The following is a 21,448-nucleotide window of genomic DNA, read 5'->3' as shown; positions in this document are numbered from 1 at the left end:
CAGGCCTGGTGGTGACAAAATCTCTCAGCATTTGCTTGTCTGTAAAGGATTTTATTTCTGCTTCACTTATGAAGCTTAGTTTGGCTGGATATGAAATTCTGGGTGGAAAAAATCTTTTCTTTAACAATGTTGAATATTGGTCCCCACTCTCTTCTGGCTTAAGATATTCATTGTTACTCTGATGGGCTTCCCTCTGTGGGTAACCCGCCCTTTCTCTCTGACTGTCCTTAACATCTTTTCCTTCATTTCAACGTTGCTGAATCTGATGATTATATGTCTTGGGGTTGCTCTTCTTGAGGAGTATCTTTGTGGTGTTCTTTGTATTTCCTGAATTTGAATGTTGGCCTGCCTTGCTAGGCTGGGTAAATTCTCCTGGATAATATCCTGAAGAGTGTTTTCCAGCTTAGTTCTATTCTCCCCGTCACTGTCAGGTACACAAATCAAACATAGATTTGGTCTTTTCACATCGTCCCATACTTTTTGTTCATTTTTCACTCTTTTTTCTCTAATCTTGTTTTCTTGTTTTATTTCATTGAGTTGATCTTCAATCTCTGATATCCTTTTTTCTACTTGATCAGTTCAGCTAATGATACTTGTGTTGCTTCACAAAGTTCTTGTGATGTGTTTTTCAGCTCCAACAGGTGATTTATGTTCTTCTCTAAACTGATTATTCTAGTTAGCAATTCGTCTAACCTCTTTTCAAGGTTCTTAGCTTCCTTGCAGTGGGTGAGAATATGTTCCTTTAGCTGGGAGGAGTTTGTTATTACCCGCCTTCTGAAGTTGAATTCTGTCAATTCGTCAAACTCATTCTCCATCCAGTTTTGTTCCCTTGCTGGCGAGGAGTTGTGATCCTTTGGAGGAGAAGAGGCATTCTGGTTTTTGGAATTTTCAGTCTTTTTGCACTGGTTTCTCCCCATCTTCGTGGATTTATCTACCTCCGTCTTTGAAGTCAGTGACTGTCTGATGGGGTCTCTGAGTGGACATCCTTTTTGTTGACGTTAATACTATTCCTTTCTGTTTGGTAGTTTCCTCCAACAGTCAGGCTCCTCTGCTGCAGGTCTGCTGGAGTTTGCTGGAGGTCCGCTCCCAACCCTGTTTGCCTAGATGTCACCAGTAGAGACTGAAGTCCAGCAAAGACTGCAGCCTGTTCCTTCCTCTGGAAGCTTTGTCCCAGAGGGGCACCCACCAGATGCCAGCCAGAGTTCTCCTGTATGAGGTGTCTGCCGGCTCCTACTGGGAGGTGTCTCCTAGTCAGGATACACGGAATTCAGGGACCCACTTGAGGAGGCAGTCTGTCCCTTATCAGAGCTGGAACACTGTGCTGGGAGATCCGCTGCTGTATTCAGAGCTACCAGGCAAGGACGTTTAAGTCTGCTGAAGCGGCTCCCCCAACTGCTCCTTCCCACAAGTGCTCTGTCCCAGGGAGGTGAGCGTTTTATCTATAAGTTCCTGACTGGAGCTGCTGCCTTTTTTCAGAGATGCCCTTCCCAGGGAGGAGGGATTCTGCAGAGGCAGTCTGGCAACAGTGGCCTTGCTGAGCTGTGGTGGGCTCCACCCAGTTCAAACTTCCTGGCTGCTTTGTTTACACTGCGAGGGTGAAACCGCCTATTCAAGCCTTAGCAATGGTGGATGCCCCTCCCCACACCAAGTTCAAGAGTCCCAGGTAGAGCTCAGACTGCTGTGTTAGCAGCAAGAATTTCAAGCCAGTGTGCCATAGCTTGCTGGGCTCCATTGGGGTGGGATCCGTGGAGCCAGACCACTTGGCTCCCTGGCTTCAGCCTTCTTTCCAGGGGAGTAAATGGTTCTGTCTTGCTGGCATTCTGGGTGCCAGTGGGGTATGAAAAACAGAATTCCTGTGGCTAGCTTGGTGTCTGCCCAAACGGCTGCCCAGTTTTGTGCTGGAAACCCAGGGCCCTGGTAGCCTGGGCACTGCAGTGAATCTCCTGGTCTGGGGGTCGTGAAGACCATGGGAAAAGTGCAGTATCTGGGCCACAGTCCAAGGTACAGTCCCTAGTGGGTTCCCTTGGCTAGGAAAGGGAGTTTCCCAACCCCTTGCACTTCCTGGGCGAGGCAACGCCCCACCGTGCTTTGGCTTGCCCTCCTTGGGCTGCACCCACTTCCAACCAGTCCCAGTGAGAGGAACTGGGTACCTCAGTTGGAAATGCAGAAATCACCTGCCTTCTGCATTGATCTTACTGGGAGCTGCAAACCAGAGCTGTTCCTGTTTGGCCATCTTGCCAGCAATTGTGGCAGTTTTCAAGGGAAATGCTTCCAGCTTTTGCCCATTCACTATTAAGCTGGCTATGGATTTGTCATAGGTGGCTCTCATTATTTTGAAGTATGTTCCTTCGATGCCTAGTTTCTTGAGAGTTTTAAACATCAAGGAATGTGGAATTTTAATGAAAGCCACTTCTGCATCTATTGAAACGATTATGTGATTTTTGTATTTAGTTTTGATTATGTGATGAATCACATTTATCGATTTGTGCATGTTGAAACAATCTTGCATCCCAGGCATAGAGACTACTTGTTCGTGGTGAATTGACTTTTTCATATGGCACTGTATTTTTCAATTTTCAATTGTTTATTGCTGGTACATGGAAATATTGATATTGTATCTTGATCTTATATCCAGTAACCGTGATAGATTCACTTCTTATAATAGTTTTTGCATAGATCCCATCTGACTTTCTATATGAATGAACATGTATGCAAATAAGCACCCTTTTACTTCTTTTTCAATCTGGATGCATTTGATTTTTCTTGCCTTATGATACAAGCTAGAAGCACAATTACAACTTTCAATAACAGTTGCGAGGGCAGACATTTTTTTTTTCTCATTTGTGACCTTGGGAGGAAAGAATGCAGTCTTTTACCAATATGATTTAGCTGTAGGGTTTGATACATGTTCTTTATTGGATTGAGAAAGTTCCTTTCTCTCCTACTTTGCTTAGGGTCTTTTACAGAGATGAACATTGGATTTTATCAAATGCTCTTTCTTGAGATGATCTCTTGAGATTATTATATATATTTTTTCTTTTTCAGTTTAATATGATGAGTGACATTCTGTTTACCAAATGTTAAACAAACATTGCATCCGTGGTATAAAAACATTTGGTCATGAGATATTATGCCTTTTATGTATTGTGGATTCAATTTTCTATATTTTTATTTTACAACATATTTCTAAATTTAATATGCTAAATTTGCTAAAATTTTCATGAGGTTTATTGGTGTACAGATTTCTTTTAATATGCTGGTTGTTGGTATCAGAGTAATGTTTACTTCATAAAATGAGCTGGATGGTATTCTCAACATTATAATATTCTGCAAGAGTTTGTAAAGAACTGGTATTGTATCCCCCTTCCATGTTTGGCAGACTTCATTGATAAAGTCATCTGGGCCTGAAATTTTTTTGAGGGAAAATTTTTAGCTACAAATTCCATTTCTCAAATAGATATTGGGCTACTCAAGTTATTTCTTTCTTCTTGAGAGAGACTCAAGTTTGTGTCTTTCAAGGAAATTTTCTATTTCATCTAGGTTGTCAAATGTATTTGTATCAAGTTGTTCACAGTTTTCCCTTACTGTCTTTTTAATATTTGTAGAATGTGTACTGGTATCACCTTTTTCCTGATATTGATAATTTGTCTTCTGTCTTTCTTTGCTGATCATTCTGCCTAAAGGCTTATCAATTATATTGATATTTTCATAGATGCAAGCTTTGGTTGCATTTACTTTCTCAATTGACTTTCTGTCTTTATTTCACTTATTTCTATTTTTACTTTTAGTCCCTTTCTTCTACTTGAGTCTATTTTGCTCTTCTTTTTGAAGTTTGTTAGGCTGAAAACCTATCACTGATTCAAGTTATTTTCGGTATTAATAATATATGTCCTTAAGGCTATACATTTCCCTACTGTTCTGCTTTAGCTGTATCCCATGAATTTCGATACATTAGGTGTTCATTTCATTCAGGTCAAAATAATTTTTAATTTCCTGTTTAACTTCTTTGAGTCATGGTTATTTAGAAGTGTTACTTCATTTATAAATATTTCAAGCTTGTCCAGAGATTTTCTGTTATTGATTTCTATTTTATTTCTATCATGATCAGATAACACACTTTGACCTGAGTACTTTTAAATTTATCGATACTTGTTTGGGCAGGAGTAAGGTCTACCTTAGTGATTCTTAATGAACATGGAGGGAAGGTGTTTTCTGATTTGTGGAATGTTTTGTAAATGTCACATAAATCCTTCAAGCCTTCTATTTGTTCTATAAACATTGATAGAGGAGTACTAAAATCTCTTACTGTAATTGAGATTGTATCTATCCTGTAGTTTTATCACTGCATTTTCTTTTCTCTTCTCTTCTCCCTTTCTTTCCCTTTCCCTCTCCTTCCTTCCTTCCTTCCTTCCTTCCTTGTTTCCTTCCTTCCCTTCTTTCCCTTTCTTTTCTTTCTCTTTCTCTCTCTCTCTCTTTCTTTTTTGACAGAGTCTCACTCTGTTGCCTAGGCTAGAGTGCAGTGTGATCATGGCTCACTGTAGCCTCGACTTCCCAGGCTCAAGCCATCTTACCAGCTCAGCCTCTCAAGTAGCTGGAACTGCAGGTGCATGTCACTGAACCCAGGTAATTTTTTTAAAAATAAAAATGGGGTCTCATTATGTTGTCCAGGTTGGTCTCGAACTCTCGGGCTCAATCAATTCTCCCACTCAGCCTCCCAAAGTGCTGAGATTACAGGTGTGGTCACTATACCCGGCTTTGACTAAAATTGAGGTATAATTTATATAACATAAATATCTGTTTTAAGTATACAGTTTAGAAATTTTCAGTAAATTCTAAAATCTGTGTATACATCACTACAATCTAATGTTAGAATATCTCCTTCACTGCCAAAGGATTACTCACACCCATTTTCAGTCACTGTCTATTGCTACTTCCAGCCAACTGCTAACTTAATCTGTCTCAATAGATTTGTCACTTCTATACATGTTATGTAAGTAGAATCATAGAACACATGGCCTTTTGCATCTAGCATCTTTCATTTAGCATAATATTTTTGAGGTTTGACTACATTGTAGTATGTAGCAGTATCTTCTTTCTTGTTACATATAGTAATCAGTTGTGCAGATATACCACATTTTATTACCCATTCACTGGTTGATGAATATTTCGACTATTTCTACCTTTTAATCATTGTGAATAATGCTGCTGTAAACGTTCATGTACAAGTCTTTCAGTGAACCTTCACTTTTGTTTCTCTTGAAGGTAAATTAGTGGTCATATGGTAAATTCATTTTTAACTTTTTAACAAAAGACGAAAATGTTTTCCAAAGTGTCTGTACCATTTCACATTTACATCAGCAAATGGATGAGGGTTCCAATTTCTGCCCTTCTTGCAAAAATTTGTTATCATCTTTCTTTTTTATTACATTCATTCTAGTGGGTGTTAAATAATATAATTATGGCATAACTTGCATTTCACTAATAACTAACGATGTTGGGCATCTTTTCATGGCCTTATTTGTGATCCATATATTTTATTCTTTCAAATGACTATCAAGTATTTGCCCACTTTTTGACAGCACTATTTATCTTCTTACTATTATTGCATTTTAAGGGCTCCTTATATATTCTGGATACAAATCCTCTGTCAAATATGAGATTCACAGATAAACATTATGTGCCGCATAATGATGTTTCAGTAAACGACTAATTGTATATAAGATAGTGGTCCCATACAATTATGACGGAACTGAAAAATTCCCTATTGATGTCATAGCCATCACAATGTCACAGTATAATCACTTTATTTTTTATAAATAAAGTGTAGCCTAAGTTTTCAATGTTTATAAAGTCTACTGTAGTATATACAATAATGTGCTAGGCCTTCGCATTCACTTACCAAGTTTCTCACCAACTCACCCTGAACAACTTCCAGTCCTGCAATCTCCACTCATGGTAAGTACCCTATTCACGTATATCATTTTTTAATCTTTTATACCATATTTTGACTGTACCTTTTCTATACTTACATACATTTAGATAAATAAATACTTGTCATTGTGCTACAATTGCTTATAGTATTCAGCATAGTAACGTGCTTGTACAGGTTTGTAGCCTACAAGCAACAGACTATACCACATTGCTGAGGTGTATAGTAGGCTATACCACCTAGGCTTGTATAAGTGCACTCTGTGATGTTCAGCAATGATGACAATGTTTAATGGCACATTTCTCAGAAAGTAATCTGGTCATTAGCTGCCACATGACTGTGTTTTCTCCCAGCCTGAGGCTTTAAAAAAATCTTCTTAATGATGTCTTCAAAAGCGAATATTTTAAATTTTGGTGCAGTCCAATGTAGTATTTTTTATTGATCAAGCCTTTGGTGGTGTTTTGGGGAAAACTGCCTAACCCAAAGGAATGAAGATTTTTCTCCTATGTTTTCTTTGAAGACTTTTACAGTCTTAACTCTTACAGCTGGGTCTATTATCCACTTTAAGTTAATTTTTGTGTATAGCGTGAGGTCAGGTCTAAATTGAGTATTTTGTATGTGGATATTAAATTGTTCCAGCATTATTAGTAAAAAAAACAAAAACAAAACTATTTCCCCCATTGATTTGCTTTGGATCCTTTGTTGAGAGTCAACTGACCATGAATATAATTTTTAATTCTAAATTTGGTTCAATTTATCTATAGGTCTATCATTATGCCAGTATTATACCATTGCAATTACTGTAGCTATACAATAAATATGGAAATGAGGAAATATATATCTTCCAGATTTGTTTTAGCTGCTCTAGATCTTATACTTTCTCATAGAAAGGCTAGAATCTGCTTATTAATTTCAGCAAAATATCCTGCTTAGATTTTGATAGGAATTGGGTTTAATTTGTAGACTAATTGGGAGAAGAGCTATCATCTTAATAATACTGGCTGTTCCAATTCATGCATGTGGAATACATCTCCATTTATTTATAGCTCTTTTTCGTTTCTCTGAACAATGTTTTGTGATTTTTTAGTGTACAAGTTTGAACTTCTTTTGTAAAATTTAATTCATCGTTGTTGTTGTTTTTTTTGTTTGTTTGTTTTGCGATGGAGTCTTACTCTCTCACCCAGGCTGGAGTGCAGTGGCATGATTTCAGCTCACTGCAACCTCTGCCCTCCAAGTTCAAGTGATTATCCTGTCTCAGCCTCCTGAGTAGCTGTGATTACAGGCGCCTGCCACCATGCCCGGCTAATTTTTGTACTGTCAGAGATGGGGTTTCACCACGTTGGCCAGGCTGGTCTCAAACTCCTGACTTCAAGTGATCTGCCCACCTTGGCATCCCAAAGTGCTGGGATTACAGGCATGAGTCACTGCGCCTGGTCAAAAATGTTTTCTTAATTTCATTTTCAAAATGTTAATGGATAGATTCTTGTATATTGTTCATGTATCTTGGGACCTTGCTGTCCTTGTTTATTAGTTCTAGTAGTTTTTGTGTGGCTTCTTTAGAATCTTCTACATATAGAATCATGTCATCTGTGAATAAACGCAGTTTCTCTCTCTTCTCCCTCACCATTCTGAATGCCTTTTATGTATTTTTCTTGCCTGACTGTCCTAACTACAATCTCCAGTGCACTGCTGAATAGAAGTGATAAGAAGAGACATCCTTTCCTAGTTATCAATACTAGAGGGGAAAGCATTTATTACCATGAAATATGGTTTGTCATCTAAAGGGTGTTCATAGGTGGTCTTTATCAGAAAGTTCTCTTCTATGCCCACTTTGTGGAGGGTTCTTTTCTAGGCCTACTATGTTCTCTTCCATGCCCATTCACTTTTTTTTTTAAATTGTGAATGAGCACTGAATTCTGCCAAAGCTTTTTCTTCATATTTTCATATATTCATGTGGTTTTTGTTCTTCTTTCTATTACTATGTTGAATTACATTAATTGACTTTTGGATAATAAATCAACTCTACATCACTAGGATAAATCCCTTTTGGCTATGGTGTACAATCTTTTGCATATACTGTTGGATTCAATTCATTAATAGTTTGCTGAAGATGTCTGTGTGTATGTTCATGAGGAATATTGGTATGTAGTTTTCTTTTCTTTTAATGTGTTTGTCTGACTTTGGCATGAGGGAAATACTGGTCTTATAGAATGAATTGGTGGGTATTCCCTTTCTCTTTCTAATCAAGGAATTTGAGAAACATTAGTATTTCTTTTCTTAGGTTTAAAAGAATTCAAGAGTGAAGCCTAGGCTTTTCTTTGTGGGAAGATTTTTTCATTATCAATTCATTAATTCAACTTCTTTACTTATTATAGGTTTATTCAGATTTTTAGCTGTTTATGGATCAGTTTCTGCAATTTGTGGCTCTCCAGAAATTTATCCATGTCATCCATGTTGTTTAACTTTTTGGCATAGAATTGTTCATTGTATTCCAAAATAATTCCCCAAAGGGGAATTATACACTTTTAATGATAACTGTTCACCTGTATGTTCTCTCAACATATATTTTCAGCAGTGTCTCACTCTACTGGTATCAATTTACTGTATTAGTCCGTTTTCATGCTGCTGATAAAGACATACTTGAGACTGGGAAGAAGAAGAGTTTTAATGGACTTATAGTTCCACATGACTGGGGAGGCCTCACAATCATGGTGGAAGGCATGATCTTTGAAATATGATACATATACTTAAAATTAAATGCAATATTTATCCACCAGATGAAGAAAAACCCTTAAGGAGGTTCTTGTCACCAAAGGAGTTTATAACATATTGGTAATTTATTCATATTCTGACTTGTACCTTCCATTATGACTAATATATCGTATTAGCCTAATTAGCCAAAGGTAATGTTGTTTTTAGCTTTCTATCTATTCCTAAATGTTATTTCCTAGTTTTTGTTTCTTTCTTTTATGTGTATGTACATGTTTTTACTTATCTTCAGGCTTACATATCATTAATAAATTATTTACTAGAGGTTAGTTGATAGTGACAAGACTGACATGGTACAACATGGAGTCATTATGTCACCCATGGGTAAGTTTAATACTATTACTGACTAAGTATCAGAAAGATCATTTGGGGATGTGAAAATATTAAAAGCTGCAAGATAAATTATAACAACTGCATGAAAATCCATGACACATACAGCTAACCAATACTCTAATCTCATTTTTTTCTCACATTCACTCTTCCTAAGTAGCATGGGGAAAAAAATGAAAAATGTTGATAGATTTAAGTGTTTCAGGTATTGAGAGTCCTCAAGTCTACCAGTTATTGCAATAAAAACTGAAGGAAAGGTCAATCCCGAATGAAAAGAAGATGCTGGCTAGCGTTAGCAGCCTATAAACTTTAAGAATTAGTATATAAATTACATTAGGTTGGTACATATAGTAGTAATCATTATGTAGTAACCCGTCATCCCACACTGTAATTCAGAGAGAAAGTACTGAATAGATACAATGGTCACAAAAAATAAAATTAATTTACATACAGTTCATTGTAACATGATTATAACAACAAAAGATGTCGTAATGGCATTTGAAAATAGAAATGGATGAGTGTTTACTGTGTGGGGAGGCTGAAAGAAGTTGATGTTGTAGAATTAGTGTTCAATTAATACCATCCAAAGGTACAAGACTGTATTAAGTGGAAATAAAATTCCAGTAGAGGGGTTATTTTAAAAAGGATTGAAAATAATTCTCTAGGTTTTTCTATGACTACTAAGTATCCCATAAGATCAATCCTTACCTCTAATTCTCTACTAATCAAGCAGTCTTCTAATATATATATAATGTATTCTTCTATTCAGCAGAAGTGTGTGATCCAGATAGACAATACTCATTTGTCAAACTGCCAGCTATACTTCCCATGATTAATAAATGACATGGCATTTGTGCTTATAAATTTATACTTCTAAAATTTGGTTAATGTCAATGAGTCCTGCAGCACTTGACAAAATGTTGCTAAAACTGGAGCATGCTGTCTCCATAAAGATATAACTACCCCATGAATACTATGCAAAACAGTATACATATACCTCAGTTTCCAATAGTAGATTGATTAGAAAAATAATGACCTGAGTTTTAGGGGCGAAGAGTTTAAAATGTCATTATTCAATCTGGAAAATATTTCTGAGTTTATTTTAAGCATCTATGGAATGATGTAATTGTATTTTACATTTCAGGCTGTAAAATCCAGGGCAAAATGTAATGTTGATGATAATAATAACAATAATAACAATAACATCAGTTTATATTATTGAGACTAATTAATTCTTATAACTACCCTGTAATGCAGGTATTACTATTTCCCTTTTATGAACGAAGAAAGTGAGGCATAGAGAGAGGATCTGCCACAAAACATAAAGTTCTAAAGTGTAAGAATTAATATTTAAACTCAGGGTAGTCTGAAATTAAAATTCATGGTTTCAACCACTATAGTATACTTGGTATACTACATATTCATAAAATACCTAGAGTAGTAAAGGAGGAAATGATAATTTTGTGCATACAGCTATGTGGCTAAATTCATATTAGCCATCTTATTCCTATATTTAGGATTCTAAGCACTAAGATTTAAATGTAAATGTGCTTATTTGGTGTCATATCACCCAAAATACAAATATAAACCACTTCAACATTGTGATAGGTGATTGCTATGGGTACAACCTTATTTTAGTGTTTCAAACAATTCAAAAGCTTCAATAATAGCTATGGAAATACTAACAAATGACTATTAATATTTACAATGATATCTTCAAATTCTGTATCATACATATAACTCAAGATTAGGAAAATTCAATAAAAATATGAAAGAATTTTGGTAAAACTTACTTTGCAATCTCCGTGTTGGGCTCTCTCCATGGAGCTGTCTTCGTGGCATATATGGAGAAGGGTGGGGGAGTGGCAATGAAGAGACATCATGAGTCTGAAGTTTGTACCAATGTGGCTCATCATCTAATAATGCTGTTTCTAATTCAATTAAAATCTACAAACCCAAGAGACAAAGGACAGTTACAATATACCAATAATAAAGAAATTATGTTAAGTGGTCCTACAACTTTTGTAGTAATAATTATAATAGTAATGCTATTACATGAAAAACAAGGTCATTTAGACGTTGCAAAATTGTCAGTATGCTTTTGACAATAAATAAACTTTTATAACTTCTTTAGTGATTTAATAGTTTTAAATATCTAAGACATTTATTTTTTTGACCCTTGACTACCCGTTACAAAAGTAACACTTTTCATTTTAAATGACTGTAATAATAACTAATATTTGTATATCATTTTAGAATTTTAAAAGCGTTTTTATTTAGAGTCAACCTAAACCCCCCTCAGTGATGACTAAGTAAAGAAAATATGGTACATACACACCATGGAATACTAAGCAACCATAAAAAAGAACAAGATCATGTCCTTTGCAGGGACATGGATGGAACAGGAGGCCATCATCCTTAGCAAACTAATGCATGAACAGAAAACCAAATACTGCATTCTCACTTTTAAGTGGGAGCTAAATGATGAGAATACATGGACCCACTGAGGCAAATAATACATACTGGGGCCTATCGGAGAGTAGAGGGTAGGAGGAGGGAGAGTATCAGGAAAAATACTAGTTGGTACTAGGCTTAATACCTCGGTAATGAAATAATCTGCACAACAAACCCCATTAAACATGTTTACCTATGTAACAAACCTCCACATGTATACCTGAACTTAAAAGTTAAAAAAAATTAACTTTTATAAGAACTTTTAAATGGGAAGAGTAAAACAAATTTGAAGTGCCTACTGTGTATTATGAACCGTGCCATATCATCTGCCACAATTATTTTAAAAATTACTAGCTTTGTCTTATTGTTTAATTTTCATAAGCAAAAATACCAAGGCTAACAAAGGTTAAAAGAACTTATCTAAGGTCACACCAGCTTTTAAGTGAAAGAGGTGTAAACTGAATCAGCCTGTCTAATTTAAAATTCTGAATTTATCATACCATCCTGCTAAAGATTTAAAACAAGAAAAGAAAAAAACAAGAATGGATTTTAAACATGAACTATATTACAATACAAATTTTATAACACAAATTTTTAAAACTTTACCCAAAATACAAGTCTGTAGAAATTAATGTCTACTTTTTTTAGGAGGTTGTGCAAGTGACAGTGTTTGTGCTTTGTGTTTACAAGAATGGCCACATAAAGATAAATTACTATTTACCTAAGGGAGGTGAAGAAGCAACACAGCCAAGTTAATATTTCATTCTTTCTTTTTCGTTTTTGAGACAGGGTCTTGCTCTGCCACCCAGGGCGGGGTGCAGGGGTGCACTCATAGCTAACTGCAGCCTCAAACTCCTGGGGTAAGGCAATTCTCCCACCTCAGCCTCATGAGTAGCTACGACTACTGTATGCAGCACCATGCCTAGCTAATTTCTTTTTTTATTTTTATTTTTAAACATGGGGGTCTTGCTATGTTACCTAGGCTGGTCTTGGACTCCTGGTCTCAAGCTATCCCCGTCTCCACTTCCCAAAGGATTGGTATTACAAGTGTGAGCCACCATGCCTGGAGTTATTTCACTCTTTCTAAATTTTCCCTAGTCATTTTCAAAATTATAGGTACTGTGTTCCAAAGTATTACAAACACACAATACAACACACTTATTTAATTCTCATATTAACCCTGAGTTGCATAAAGTATTATTCCTACTTGGTTGAAGAACAAACTGAAGCACAGATGGGTCAAATAACTTGTTCAAAGACCCAAGGCTAAGAAGTGGTAGTGCCAGGAATATAAACCCAGTCAGTTAGCTTCAGAATCTCTGCTCCTAACAACTGTGTGACCCTTCTTCCCAAAGGTCACACAAGGGATTTTAGTTTAGTTTAGCTTTTTTTTTTTTTTTTTTGAGATGGAGTCTTGCTCTGTCGCCCAGACTGGAGTGCAGTGGCGTGATCTTGGCTCACTGCAAGCTCTGCCTCCCGGGCTCAAGCGATTCTCTTGCCTTAGACTCCTGAGTAGTTGGAATTACAGGAGCCCACCACCGTGCCCAGCTAATTTTTGTATTTTGGGTAGAGATGGGGTTTTGCCACATTGGCCAGGCTGGTCTCGAACTCCTGACCTCAGGTGATCTCCCCCCGCTTGGCCTCCCAAAGTGCTGGGAATACAGAAGCATTTTTAGTTTACCACTCTTTGGTTCCTCAGCTGACAACACTCACTTCAATATTTCTATAGACTTGTTTTTTCCCATGAGATTACCATTTAATTTACTCAGAAACAAACAAACAAACAAACCAAAAAACTGATATAGTTTGGCTGTGTTCCCACCCAAATCTCATCTTGAATTTTAACTCACACAATACCCTCGTGTCATGAGAGAGACCCAGTGGGAGGTAATTGAATAATGAAGGTGGGTCTTTCTCATGCTATTCTCCTCATAATGAATAAATCTCACAAGATCTAATTGTTTTATAAAGAGGAGTTCTCCTGCATAAGTTCTCTCTTTGCTTGCTTCCATCCATGTTAAGACATGACTTGCTCTTCCTTGCCTTCCACCATGATTGTGAGGCCTCCCCAGTCATGTGGAACTATAAGTCCATTAAAACTCTCCTTCTTCCCAGTCTCGAGTATGTCTTTATCAGCAGCATGAAAACGAACTAATATAGTAAATTGACACTAGTAGAGTGAGACACTGCTGAAAAGATACCTGAAAATGTGGAAGTGCTTTGGAACTGAGTAATGGACAGGGGTTGAAACAGTTTGGAGGGCTCAGAAGAAGACGCGAAAATGTGGGAAGGTTTGGAACTTCCTAGAGACTTGTTGAATGACTTTGCCCAAAATGCTGATAGCTATATGGACAATAAAGTCTACACTGAGGTAGTCTCATATGGAAAGGAGGAATTTTTTTGGGAACTGCAGCAAAGGTGATTCTTATTATGTTTTAGCAAAGAGACTGGTGGCATTTTATCCCTGCCCCAGAGATTTGTGGAACTTTGAACTTGAGGGAGATGATTTAGGCTATCTGGTGGAACAAATGTTGAAGCAGCAAAGCATTCAAGAGGTGACTTGGGTTCTGTTAAAGGCATTTCGTTTTATAAGGGAAGCAGAGCATAAAAGTTTGGAAAACTTGTATCCTGACAATATGATAGAAAAGAAAATATCATTTTCTGAGGAAAAGTTCAAGCCAGCTGCAGAAATTTGCATAAGTAATGAGGGGCCAAATGTTAATCGCCTATGTGCAATGGGGAAAATGTCTCCAGGGCAATTCAGAGGTCTTCATAGCAGCCCCTCCCATCACAGGCCTGGAGACCTAGGAGGAAGAAATGGTTTTGTGGGCCAGGCCCAGGGTCCCCATGCTGTGACACCAAGTCTGTGGACTTGGTGTCCTGCGTCCCAGCTGCTTCAGCTGTGACAAAAAGGAGCCAAGCTACAGCTTGGGCCATTGCTTCAGGGGGTGCAAGCCCAAGCCTTGGCAGCTTCCACATGGTGATGAGCCTGCAGGTGTACAGAAGTCAAGAATTGAGATTTGGGAACCTCTGCTTAGATTTCAGAGGATGTATGGAAATGCCTGGATGTCCAGGTAAAAGTTTGTTGCAGGGGTGGGGCTCTCATGGAGAACCTCTGCTAGGGCAGTGCAGAAGGGAAATGTGGGGTCAGAGCCCAAATACAGAGTCCCTACTGGGACATGGCCTAGTGGAGCTGTGAGAAGATGGCCACCAACCAGAATGGTAGATCCACCTACAGCTTGCACTGTGCACCTGGAAAACCCAGAGACACTCAATGGCAGCCCATGAAAACAGCCAGAAGGGAGGCTATACCCTGCAAAGCCACAGGGGCGGAGTTGCCCAAGATCATGGGAACCCACCTCTTGCATCAGCATGACCTGGATGTGAGACATGGAGTCAAAGGAGATTATTTTAGAGCTTTAAGATTTGATAGTATCACTGGATTTCAGACTTGCATGAGGCTTTGTTTTGGGCAATTTCTCCCATTTGGAATGGCTGTATTTACCCAATGCCTGTACTCCCATTGTATCTAGGGAGTAACTAACTTACTTTTGATTATATAGTCTCATAGGCAGAAGGGACTTACCTAGTCTCAGATGAGACTTTAGACTTTGGACTCTGGACTTTTGAGTTAATTCTGAGTTAAGACTTTGGAGACTATTGGGAAGGCATGATTGGTTTTGAAATGTGAAGACAAGAGATTTGGGAGGGGACAGATGGAATGATATGGTTTGGCTGTGTCCCCACCCAAATTTCCTCTTGAATTGTAACTTCCACAATTTCCATGTGCCGTGGGAAGGACCCAGTGGGAGGTAATCAAATAATGTGGGTGGGACTTTCTGATGCTGTTCTCCTCATAGTGAATAAATCTCACGAGATCTGACGGTTTGATAAAGAGGAGTTCCCCTGCACAATCTCTCTCTCTCTTTGCCTAGCACCATCCATGTAAGATGTGACTTGCTCCTCCTTGCCTTCTGCCATGTGGACTGTAAGTACACTAAATCCCTTTTTCTTCTCAGTCTCGGGTATGTCTTTATCAGCAGCATGAAAATGAACTAATATACCAACCACACTGAAAAAGGCTGAAAGTGAGTAACTTAACATGCTAATAGCTGGATAATTGCTTCCCATCTTGCCTTCTTCAATCATTCTCCACATTACAGTTGGAAATACTTTTCTCAAGTACAGTCAAACCATTTTCTTTTTAAAGAAAATATGAGACTGGGCAAGATGACGAGACCCATTCCTACAAAAAAAATAAAATTAGCTGGGCATGGTGGTGGGTGCCTATAGTCCCAGCTACTTGGGAAGCTGAGGCAGAAGAATTACTTGAGCCCAAGAGCTGGAGGCAGCAGTGAGCTATGACTGTGCCACTGTGACAAAGTGAGACTCCATAGAGATGGGAAAGAGAGAATTGGTTATTGGTTATTGGTTCCTATTATCAACCAGATAAATCCAAATTTGTTTATATATTAAGTGACATGGCCAGGTCTCAGTTTAAGCCTCAAACCTCATTTCTTACCATATTCCCTTCCAATTTCAGTGCAATTGACCAATATCTCCTCACCCTGATGTCTTCTTATTCCCTCTGCAGGAATTTCACTCCCCTTGAATTTGCTAAATTCCTCTCTCTCTGTGAAGACTTGCTTTGACCACCTGTCCTCCTCTGCACAGCAATTATGTATTCCTATTGCATTTTCCCCTCCATATCAATTGGCATGTTATATTCTAATTGCTATTCATGTGTCTGTATCACCAATGAATTGTAAATTCCTTGAAGTAAGTAACACTCCTTATTTACCTTTGAAGGCTCAATCTATAGCACAGTGCCTGTTACATTGTAGGGCTTGAAAATAATCCATAAATAAATGGTTTAACTACTTATTAGTGGTACAGTCTGTTCAGTAAACTACCAAAATATATACATATCACTATAAAACAAAGCAATGTATTTGTGAAATACAAATCTTTTACCATTCAACACTGAGAGTTCTAAAATAAGAAATGACATGTAAAAACTGTCAGAATATGTACAACCACTGTTTTCTATAGTTTCAAGTTTTGTCCTAAAGCAGCAGCTGAAATACATTCCATTAAAGAAATTGTGCCTACCTTTGCAGATATTCTACATATAAAATTATACTGACAGTTATATAAATAAAAGCATTCAGGATAACACGAATAGCATAAACTTTAAAACAACTCCAGATACCTCGCCTAAGAATTCACTTTCTTCCTCTCGAACTCGAGCTTGATCCCAAAGGGTAATCTCTAGCATTCGTTCCCGAAATTCTCTTCGGTGGACTGGAGAATAAATGAATGTTTGGTTCCATTTGGGTTCCAATGTTTTCTTTACTGTTTTAGTTCTTCTCTTGTTTTTATCACTATGGAAAAAAACCAACAAATAATGAACTTACATAGAACCACAAGTTTTATCCTAAAATTTTTTCATTTAAAATTTCTCGGTAAACAAGTTAGGTGATATTTTACCATCAAATTATCATACATTGCAAGTGTTATAACCTTTAAAATTATTATGAAAAATTTAAGGTGTATACTATATCACACTTTATAGATATGACAATAATGGCGAAGTTACAATAAATGTTAAATTTTTTCCATGACAAATTATTGAAAACTTAATCTTTCTCAAAATCTAAATAAAACCAGACCTGAGAATCTCAACTCAATAATTTTTTAACACACCGCCCTACTGAAAACCTTCTAAATGATAATTAACAGTAACATTACATATACTATTCATTTAAACTACAGAAGTCTCATTGTACAAAAAGAGGAGTAAATTGTGATATTCACAACTTCTTATCTACAAAGTTCTAGCTAATGACCAATTATAATCTATTTTTTATAAAGATACTTTTTTAAATATAAGAAATTCATATTTATTTGACATATATTTGGTATTTTAAAACACTGTAAATTTATTTCTATGTGAGGTAGTCACCACAACGTGAGTTGAAAATGCAAGATAACCATCCCAATAAATGGGATTGCCAGTTCAAAGGTTTTCATGTTCTTTTTGGTTGTATATCTCTGTACGTGTGTCACCATACTGTTATACTAACATATTGTCCATATTGGAAAATAGACGAAAACAGAAACTAAAAATAATAAAATAAAAAATTTTAAACATTCAAATATTTCTTCCTGATCATTGTCTCTGAATTGTCTCTGAAATTGGGAAGTAATGCAACTTCTTCTCATTGGAATTTTAAGTTTAATATAGATTTTACTTGAATGATGAAGAGGTATTATATGTTTCCAAAGCACACATATATAATGTGGCAGAAAGATGACTTTAAATATACAAATTGATAATGAATTTTGTTAATACACATGGACAAGATAACATGCAAGGTAGCTTTATTAACCATGAAGGCATTGGCAGAAAAATGACATTGCAAACCTATGTAGGAGATTTTATTTCTATACCTGGAAAGAAGTGATAATGTGTATGGGAATAACTTATCTGAAACAAGAACTGTGATGTATGATCTTTCTCTCCCTCCCTTTGCTTACAGCTTTAACAAATATTTATTTAACATCTACTCATATTTCATTGATGAAGAATGAATTTTGAGACCCTGTCAAGAGATAAAGGTCCTTCCAAGAAGGTCAGGATGAAAGTATTTAACAGGAGCCTTGCTATCTAATTCAAGAATGGTTTATATCTGGCCAGGCACAGTAGCTCACGCCTGTAATCCCAGCACTTCGGGAGGCCAAGGCAGGTGGATCATGAGGTCAAGAGATCAAGACCATCCTGGCCAACATGGTGAAACCCTGTCTCTACTAAAAATACAAAAAATTAGCTGGGCATGGTGGCAGGCACCTGTAATCCCAGCTACTAGGGAGGCTGAGTCAGGAGAATTGCTTGAACCCGGGAGGTGGAGGTTGCAGTGCGCCGAGATCGTGCCTTTGCACTCCAGCCTGGGCAAAAAGAGCAAAACTCTGTCTCAAAAACAAACAAAGAAACAAAAATGGTTTCTATCAAAATCTGAAAGGAAAAAGAAGAGGAAGTCATGAACTTCCTCTTAAGGACAGAAAAAAGTTCTCAGATAAAGAATGAAAATTTTAGACAGGATTTCTGTGTTGAATAGGAAGAGGAATAGACAATCTCTGAAGTTTCTTATAAACCTAACATATATGATTACAATTTAATAAGGCAATTTGGTACGTACCCAAGCACCAATTCACAAAAAGAACCATTAAAAATAACCTTATTTTCAGCAAGTTAAAAAAAAATGAGTTTTACTTTTTCTAGAAGTATAAATCAAGCCTTCAGAATCAAAGCATACTGCGTAAGTCAAACACTGAGAAGGTGCTAAAGATATTTAAACACTAAGATCAATAAGCATGCTATAGACATCATTTTAAAATAAAAGCCTAATTATAATAAAATAAATAATTGATCTTTTAATGAATCATCAAATTGCTGAGAAGGTAGTTAATTTTTAAAAACAATAAAATCCAACCTAATCCTTTTTAAAAATTTATTTTCATGTTACTAGAACTTTGGTTTCCATTAAACGTAATTCAGTAACAGCATGCAAACACTTGATGTTTTTACTTAAAATTAGAAGAAGAAATATATTTTAACTGGCGACTAACTTCAAGATATAAAAAGAGTATAAAACTTCAAAATATGTATCAAATAAAATGCAAAGCCTTTGTTCATTGTCTATTCTTTTGTCCTTTTCTTTGCTGAGATTGTTGTTCAGGTGACACTTTGGTACCGAACTCAACCTTGATGACTTTCTACTTGAACCAAATAACTAAATCAATGAGAATCCAAAAGTGTATAAACATGTTTAAGATCACATCTGTGCCTATCCACTTCCAACCTGAGAAAAAATAACGAGATCTTGAGAGCACTCTGCCGTGGGAGGCAGGGATGCAGACAGATAACTGGGGAAAGGTAACTGGTATCATTCCTTCTTTTTTTTTCATGATGCCTATTGAATAGTCTCTTTTATTTTTTACGTGCCTGAAATTCAGAGTGATTAGATTTGTTTTCAGATAAAGTATTTCTCCAATCAAATCAGGGTAGAACAAAAAGAAAAAAAATTAAGGTGTAGAACAATACCATTTATATTGATTAGAATAAACACAAAACAAATAATGCTTGAGGAAGGTGATTCTGGGACTTGTGGTAAGTTTTCTTGATGATATAAGGTGATGAATACAAAACAACTTGTTAAATTTATAGAATAGAGAGAAATAATATCTTGGTAAGAGGAGGTAGAAATTGCAGAGAAATGAGCACTTTTTAGCAGTATTTTTAGCTTTTTGACTAAAAGAGCTAGTATTTTTGACTAAAAATTCTAGTATTTTAGCTTTTTGACTCTATAATTTGTGTTAAAAATTTGATTTTAGGAAGCATAACTTTTAATGATTTTGAATAATGAAAATATATACAAGAATACACACGCCTAAAATTAATATTTAAAATCACATATACAACATTTAAGTTTTTAAAAATCTAACTTACTGTCACTATTTTGATTCCTAAGAACCATCACGTTTATGTTAAACTTCACATATCTCACTAGTATGATACCAATAAATGATACAGAATTGAAATACCCATTGCTATTAACATTTCCTCATTTATTTTCCAGAACATTTATTTTTGTTTTATATCCTTACCTTCTGTCTGGAAGAAAGTAAATTTTAACATAAGGATTCCTTGGCCTCCCATCTTCCCTGGAAGGGAGATCCTTTGCTCCCAAAATTGTAACTATTAATTGGTGACCAACCTTGTCAAACCATAGTTTTATCTGAAAAGCAAAAATATTAATTTATCAATTCAAACATTTACTACACAAACACAATGTTTACCTTTCCAATCTTCACCTCATTCTCTTACAGTATCATTAGCACACAATATAAATTTTACCTAGTAAATTGTGGCTAGTTAAAAATAAAAGGATATACTATAATAACTTCAATGAATAAAAGAATGATTCAGACATTTCAGTTTGATCAAGCATGTGGGCTTTTTATTATCTTAATGTGATTGCTTATTAACATGTACATAATTACATTATCATAATTAAGGACTTTATATAAAATGACTGATCTGTATCTTTACTTATGCAAGAATCACTAGTTCATTTTGGTTCCCCTACAAAAAAAACTGAGTTCAGAATAAGTGCTCAAAACGAATTGAGTAGATAATATCCTGTTTATATAACATTCATAGGGAATTTTCAAGCAAATGTTTTATGTTGTTTCATAGTTAAAAACATTTAAAATATTATAAGCAAAAGGGATTTACTAGTAGCTTTAGTCAATAGAGTCCTTCAGTTTGAACTTAAAATGATAATGAATTCATCTTTAAAATTTTTCCTTATTCAGACATTAAGTCTCATTCTTTTGTGAAGTTGATGAATAATATCCTTAGGATAATAAGAGTACATTTTATTATTTGAGATAAGAAAATGAGAACAATTTCCCTGTGCCATAATTAGGGAAGGGAACTTCATATCCAACTGCTGAATTCACTTGATTTAACAGTTATCACCTCCCACACACATACCTCACACTTGCACACCTAGCTGTCTGATTCTACTATGTCAGGATCTATGATAATTATGGCTCTGATCCACATCTTGGCCCAGAACTCAGCACATATCTAACCACTATGTTGAAACTGAAATGGAACCAAAATTTCGAACTTGAGAATAACAGTTACAAATCAGTACTGGTTATACATAAACACTGGCAATTCAATTCCAATTCCAACATAGCTTTGTTGAGTCCCTCACTTCATATTCTAGAGAATGAGACACTGAGCAACTTTTGAGTCAGAAAAGGTAAACTGACAGTCTCAAAAAAGTATATAAAATTATTTCCATCTTTTTTTTTGCCAAATGGAATCAGCCCTTTTATAGGAATAAGAGTAAGAAATATCCAACTTGTTTAAATTATAGTTATCAATTTTTA

General features: G+C 36.1%; 1 protein-coding gene across 1 annotated transcript in view; it reads right to left on the bottom strand.

Moving 5' to 3' along the window:
- Window positions 1-21,448, bottom strand: part of LOC105538042 (regulating synaptic membrane exocytosis protein 2) — a gene marked incomplete at its 3' end in the record, with an annotated part of 189,423 nt that overhangs the window by 120,394 nt on the left and 47,581 nt on the right. Inside the window, exons 8-10 of the mRNA XM_011977770.1 lie at window positions 20,150-20,280; window positions 16,695-16,866; window positions 10,822-10,975 (exon numbers count right to left, since the gene is read on the bottom strand). Of these exons, the coding sequence (XP_011833160.1) occupies window positions 10,822-10,975; window positions 16,695-16,866; window positions 20,150-20,280 (457 nt within the window). The remainder of the gene's footprint in view (window positions 1-10,821; window positions 10,976-16,694; window positions 16,867-20,149; window positions 20,281-21,448) is intronic.

The sequence above is a fragment of the Mandrillus leucophaeus genome, unplaced genomic scaffold (genome assembly GCF_000951045.1).
Source record: "Mandrillus leucophaeus isolate KB7577 unplaced genomic scaffold, Mleu.le_1.0 Scaffold1839, whole genome shotgun sequence".
NCBI classification, from domain to species: Eukaryota; Metazoa; Chordata; class Mammalia; order Primates; family Cercopithecidae; genus Mandrillus; species Mandrillus leucophaeus.
The sequence above is the reverse complement of the archived record's forward strand: the minus strand, read 5'-3'. Positions and strand labels throughout refer to the sequence as shown.